We start from the raw sequence: 7,068 nt of genomic DNA, 5'->3' as shown, positions 1-7,068 counted from the left end.
TGATTGGATTCGACGCGCGAGAGCACGTAGTGAGCAACCAGATAACAATAACCAGAGTGAGCATTATCAGGTTGTTCAATTCAGATTCATGCACTAAAAACATGACAATATTTAATTTAAACTCAATTAGGAATTAATTAATTAATTGAAGTGAGAATGCTTTAAAAGGCCGCTGTTGAATTGATATTTTTCTACTGGGAGCTACCTAAACGTCTAAAAAACGTTTAAGTGTTTGTATTGAATGCATTGAATTTTTTTATATTTCGCGTTTATTTATGCATTGAATTTTCACGCTTTAAAATGCAGAATATTAGTGAAGCAATATTTGATAATTTATTTTGCTAATATGTTTCTTATTTAGCTAATGTTTTGATTTTTTCACCATGTACAATCTAAATAGCTAATATACTTTTTTAAAAGCCAATAAGAACATTGGTAGAATTCTTCTACATAAGTACAATACTATGTCTTTGATGATAAAATACTATGTCTTTGATGATAATATATTATGTCTTAGTAATATTTCGCAGGTTCTTTTTCAGACCTTTCAATGTGAAATGATTTCACCATAAACCTTTCTTGGCATAAACGATTTTATTTAGATGCATACTTATGCCACGGAACAAACATGAAGTATATAGAAAATAATAGTAATTAATCACATAATCAATGAAACTTCGCGCTCCATCATAAAACATTCCAGTCTTCTCACACCAAGCTAGAGAACCGCCCCCAGCTTCTTTTTTTTTCTTAAGTTTTTTTTTATCTCGCAGCGCCATCTATTGTCGACGATTCTTACAAGTCCCCCCAAAGGAAGCACATTCGTCACCTTAGAGACAATGCTGCTGAGACAGAGAGAGAAAACCTGAAAAATACAATAAACAAAAAAAACAGCAACACAGCTTCTATTCAGGTGATGAAATTCAAGTGAGAGCTCCAAAATATGCAGCTCCCAAAAATCATAAATATATATATAAGTATATAAAAAAAACTATATTCCTTATGATAAATAAAAACATAAATATAAACAATTCAAAATATTACAAAAAAAAATTATTTATTTATATATTTTTTCTTTTACACGTTATCAATGCAAAAAAAAACACTTTTTTTTTTTTAAACAGCCCTGACATTTAAGTTTTGTTCCGAGTTTAAGACAAATATATATACATGATTTCTTTAGGAATTAACTGTTAACCTTGATAATGCGTCGGCATTTCCATGTGAACTGCCCTTACGGTATGTTAAAGTCATATTGTAGCGTTGTAAGGCTAAGGCCCACCGAGAGAGTTTAGCCCCATGAAGGGTACTTCGGGTCAGGTAAGTAAGGGGATTATGGTCTGATACAATTTGTACCTTGGCACCGAAAATCCAAGTATCAAACTTTTTCAACGCTTCGATGACACAAAACGCTTCCCTCTCAATGGTTGACCATCGTTGTTGGCAAGGATTCAGTTTTTTGCTAAAAAATGCGATGGGCATCTCTTTCCCTTGTTCATTATTTTGAGCTAAACATGCTCCAATTGCAAACGCAGACGCATCAGTATAGAGTTGAAAGGGTTTATCGATGTCTGGAGTATGTAGTGATGGCATTTTAATCAGCTCTTCTTTAAGTTTGTTGAAGGATGCTTCTGCTTTCGAGTCCCATGAAATATTATTCGGAACATTCTTTTTAGTAAGGTTCGTTAAAGGTAGAACTATTTCAGAAAAATTTTGGATATATTCTCTATAATAGCTCACCAGCCCTAATAGACTTCTAACTTCCTTTTTGGTGATAGGCTTAGACAAATTTTGGATGACTTCTACTTTTTCAGGATCTGGAGAGTGAGTGCCAGAACCTATTATATGGCCTAAGAACTTCACGTGACTCTTTCCGAAATCACACTTTTCTAGATTTGCGGTTAGACCAACACTTCGCAGAGTTTGAACCACCTGGTCGATGTGGTAGAGATGTTCATCCCAGGATCCAGAAAATATCGCCACATCATCAATATATGAGCGACAGTAGCGTCTATGGCGAGCTAGTACTTTATCCATGGATTTCTGAAAGGTACTTCCAGCATTCTTTAAACCGAACGGAAGGACCTTCCACTGGTAATGGCCAGCATGAGTGACAAATGCTGTATATGGTTTGGCGCTTTCCTTCATCGGGATTTGCCAGTACCCTTTCGTTAAATCGATTACTGTTATAAAGTGGGCTTTACCTATTTCAAAAAGTAGGTCTTTTGCGATCTTCATTGGATATGCGTCAGGAACTGTGAAGCTATTCAGAAGTCTAAAGTCAATGCACAGTCTAACGCTACCATCCTTTTTTGCAACGCATACCACAGGATGTGCCCATTCACTGTCACTGGGCTCTATTAGATCCCATTCTAGTAATTCTTTAACTTGGCGATCAACTTCGTCTTGTAGCGAAATGGGGACACGATAGGGTTTTAATCTCTTCGGACTGCAGTCTGCTGTAACTTTTATGTCATGACCATCGACATGGGCTTGACCTGGTTTGCTACTAAAAACATCGGTGTATGATTTTAACATATTGAATAGTTCCTTTCGCTGGTAATATTTCAGGTCACCTTTCATATTTTGCAAGTGGGTCCATAAGTCTTCAGTAGATTTGTCCATAAGATCCGCTGGTGCATAGTGGATATCTCCAAAGTCTTCATCTTGGTCGAAAATGATACCAATATGATCCACTCGAACAATATAAGGCCTTAATTTATTTATGTGGAGTTCCCTTATACTCCCGTTTTCCATTTCGAATTTGGCAGAGTGAGGTCTGGTAAGTTCGATTACCGTAGCTGGTCCTTGCCAAGTACTGAGCAATTTGTGAGATGACGATGGGATTAGCACGAGGACTTTGTCCCCAACATTCAAAGTCTTATCCTTAGACCGTAAGTTGTATCTTGATGTGTATCCGTCTTGAGAGATTTTGGAGTTTTCAGCTGCAATGTCATGAGCTTTTCTTATTTTTCCGATAAGATCATGTAGGTAAGTTTCAATTGAGCGGGATGCAGTGACTGGAACGCTACGTTCGCCTGTCCAGATCTCTTTCAATAAGGATAAAGGTCCCGGTGGCAGTCTTCCATACACCATCTGGAAGGGAGACAAACCAGTGGTGCTATGTGGCACTTCCCTGTAGGCAAACAGAAGATAGGGAAGGTGTAGGTCCCAATTTCTTCCATGTTCCTGGATATTTTTATTCATCATTTCTTTTAAAGTCCTATTCCATCTTTCGACAGCACCCATACTCTCGGGGTGTCCGGGAGTGGAAAATCGGGGACATACGCCAAGTAACTCTTCAAAAGATCGTGTGAGTTTGGCTGTGAAATTAGTTCCCTGGTCAGAACAAATCATTTTTGGAAATCCGGTTTGAGAAAAAATCTTCATCAGGACGTTGCATGTGGTCTTTGCACTTATTTCTCTAACAGGGATGGCTTCTGCCCATCTAGTGCATAAATCAATTGCACATATCACAAACCGATGACCTCTTCTGGATGGTGGTTCTAACGGTCCAATGCAATCAACACTCCATACTTCAAAGGGTGTTTCTGGTCTGACGATAGGTTGGATTGGAATTCTATCTTTATATGTGATTGTTCGCTTCAATTGACATTCCTTGCAGCTTTCACAGAACTTCTTAACGTCTTGTTTGATAGTAGGCCAGAAGAATGAATATTTAATTCGTTGAGTTGTCTTTTTCTCACCGAGGTGACCAGCAAGAGGAATTTCATGAGCCATTCTCAGAACTTCTGTTCTTTTCTCTAAGGGTAACACAACTTGTTTGATGTTTTCGCCACAAATATTCTCCGAGTGAAGTAGAATTTCGTTTTGAACTGTATAAGCATTTTTGTTCCTTTTCGCCCATTCAAAGCATTTTTCTAGACTCTCATCTTGTTCTTGAAGAGTCTTAAAATCCAATTTAGTGTCATTTTCCATTCTTGCATTCTTAATGTCTTTTTGTGAAATTTGGGTAATGACAGCACAATTTGAAGTATTTTCTTTCAATGGTGATGGTTCGTCGCTAGAGTCTTCCCCCTCTGAAGAGGTATTCCATTGAAGATTACTGTGACAAAGCTCAATATTTTCACACAGTATCTCATAAGCTGAAGAACTTAGCAGCAAATCGGTTACCAGCTTCTTTGAAACAGCACAGGTGATAGGTACACTACCATGAAGTTCGTCATTTATTTTCATTTGGAAAATTTTCAGTGGAGTGACTTCGCTTTCTCCGAAAGCAGAAGATATCTCTATTTTACTTTCTCCTTCACAAGGTATGTCGGCGACTAACTTCTCGCGGACTACCGATATCTGGGCTCCTGTGTCTACAATGCCATTTAGAACCACGTTTCCGCATTTAACTCTGACGAGTTTTAAATCATCTATGTTTCCAGATATATCCACGGATTTTGAGACAGGAATAGAGATCTTGGCAGTTAGCACTTCTGGTTTTTCTTTTTCTAAAGGGAGTGGTGACGATTGGATTAGATTGTTTTGGGCAGTTGTAGGAGTGTTTCTAGGTTGCCGATTTTTAAGGCAAAATCTGGATGTATGGCCTTCTCTTCCACAAGTATAACAAGATAGTTTGGAAAACGACCTCTGTAGTTCAGCACTCTTACGGGGTGTATATGCGCTTGATGAGCCCTGTTTGTAGAATGATTTGTTTCTTGAATTTCTTTCTGAAGGTGGAGAACGAGGTCGCCACTTTTCATTAGTTTTGTCTTTTGAGGGAATTCCAGTTGTTTTCCTTGAATCATTACGTACACTGTCATATTCGTCAAGCTTATCCGCTAATTTGGTTGGAGAAACGAAATTTGCCCACTCATCAAGAAGGTGGTCTCTTACTTCATGAGGTACCTTTTTCTTAAGTTGATCAGTGATAATGAGATTTTTTAAACTGGCAAAGTCTTTGATTTCAAGTCCATCAATCCACTCTTCGAAATAATTCGTGATTTCATAACAAAAATCCCTCCACGATTTTTCAGTGCTTTTCTGGTGCATCACAAACTTTTTTCTAAAACTTTCAGGATTCAATTTAAATCTCTTTAATAAGATGGCCTTAATGTATTCGTAGTCTTCAAATTTTTCTTCAGATTCTCTACCAATTAGTTGAATGATTTCAGAAGGCAATAAAGTTAATAAACATGACACCCAGTCTTTAGAATCAATCCCTGTTCTTTTAGCCTGTCTTTCAAATAAAGATAAATAAATCACGATATCATCATCCCTTAACTTGAATTTAGGAATGAGCTTAATTAAGTCAACGTTATGTTGTCCGTTTCCATTGGGCGATGAAGTTTGAGTTAGTTGAGTACGGGATTCAATTTCAAGTTTTTTCAACTCAAATTCCATTTGTTCTCTTTTCTGCTGAGCTTCGATTTCGTCCTTCCTTCGCTGTTCCTCAATTTCTTCCTTCCTTCGCTGTTCCTCAATTTCTTCCTTTCTTCGCTGTTCCTCAATTTCTTCCTTCCTTCGCTGTTCCTCAATTTCTTCCTTCCTTTTCCTCTCTTCCACAATTGAGAAAAACATTTCTCTGGCAAACGCTTCATCATATGTGTCATTTTGTGTTATTTTGTTTTTTAGTGTTATAATTTTCATACTTGGATCCACATCAATTTCTAATTCGGTGGCCAACGTTATCAAATCCTCCTTTTTACCCTTTCCCAAAAATGCCATGGCTTAAATTTAATAATTCTCAATCATAAAAAAAAATTAACGGAAAAAATTGACTACTTCCTAATTAATATTCCAATAATTTCTTAAAAGAAAACACATAAATGAACATCATTCACAAATCTATAGAAAATGTCTATTTTTGACAACCTCAAAACGAAATTAACAACCTCAAAATACTGAGAATACTTTGTAATATTCAGTTATCGATTTGTTATATAATAAACCTTATATAATAAACCTTAACACTTATGAACATTTTAAATCAATACTTTGTTTACACTAGATATAATATATACTTTCCTACAAGTTCACAAATTCAAAACATAAAAATTATTTTAACCAAAATAATTATTCTTAGAACAAAAATCAAATTCTACGTGAGAATGAAAACTTTAACTGAATATTTTAAATCATTAAATGCGATAAGAATAATAAGAAAATAACTTTCGTATAAATTTCTCATTAAAATGTACGAAAACAAAATATATCATACGTATAAAAAAATTCAACAATGATACAATTCAATATCAAAATAATCAAATAGAATAAAACAAACTCAGTTTTGTATTTTTTTTTCTTATTAAAAGACACTTGCCTCTTCTTTCAGAAATAAAAAAAAAACATTTTATGCAAAAATAAAAGAAACAAAACAATCGTTTTAGAATGAGACTTCCAAGGTTGGTTGACGCCAAATTATATTCCGTTATTTGATACAACCTATGCTTTTTTTTGTTTGGTTTAATAAATCTTAGTTGATATAAATAATAGATCATTCAGCATTCTTTATTTTCGAAATACGATTGCAATGTTATATTTTATGCTGCTTCCAAAAATTTCCAAAACAGAATTTAAAAACCACAATAAATTCAATTTTATCAAATAAAATTTTCAATTACGATACCACGCTATATGTTATGCACTGGCGTGCTTCCAACAATTTCCAAAACAGAACTTAAAAACCACAATAAATTCAATATAATGAAATAAAATTTTCAATTATTTGGGACGAAAATCAAAACAACAAGAACAACCAAATTCTTTTTAGAAATATGCTATCTACGTACTCTGGCGAGTAAAAGAATTCACTTTAGAACACTGGCGTGTTCGTACTCTGACGAGTAAACTAAATTAATGTTCCATGTCGGAACACAAACATTTAATTTCCATTTTGTATAATTTTCGCCCAAATAATTATAATTACTTATTTATGGGAGCATACATTTACAAATATAAAGTGAGCTCTCACCTGGTTTTTGGTTCTGCATCATCCTGCCGGCTGCGCCAGTAATATTTCGCAGGTTCTTTTTCAGACCTTTCAATGTGAAATGATTTCACCATAAACCTTTCTTGGCATAAACGATTTTATTTAGATGCATACTTATGCCACGGAAC

General features: G+C 35.3%; 1 protein-coding gene across 1 annotated transcript; it reads right to left on the bottom strand.

Annotated features, from left to right (window-relative positions):
• Window positions 1–1,179: 1,179 nt before the first annotated feature.
• LOC147809891 (uncharacterized) lies at window positions 1,180–5,352 on the bottom strand. Its single transcript, XM_087162924.1, has one exon. It carries the CDS (start codon window positions 5,350–5,352, stop codon window positions 1,180–1,182), a length of 4,173 nt encoding a protein of 1,390 aa, XP_087019050.1.
• Between the last annotated feature and the right edge of the window lie 1,716 nt (window positions 5,353–7,068).

The sequence above is a fragment of the Parasteatoda tepidariorum genome, chromosome 5 (assembly GCF_982258835.1).
Source record: "Parasteatoda tepidariorum strain Cologne lab strain chromosome 5, Ptep-v5.0, whole genome shotgun sequence".
In the NCBI taxonomy this organism is placed as follows: Eukaryota; Metazoa; Arthropoda; class Arachnida; order Araneae; family Theridiidae; genus Parasteatoda; species Parasteatoda tepidariorum.
The sequence above is the reverse complement of the archived record's forward strand: the minus strand, read 5'-3'. Positions and strand labels throughout refer to the sequence as shown.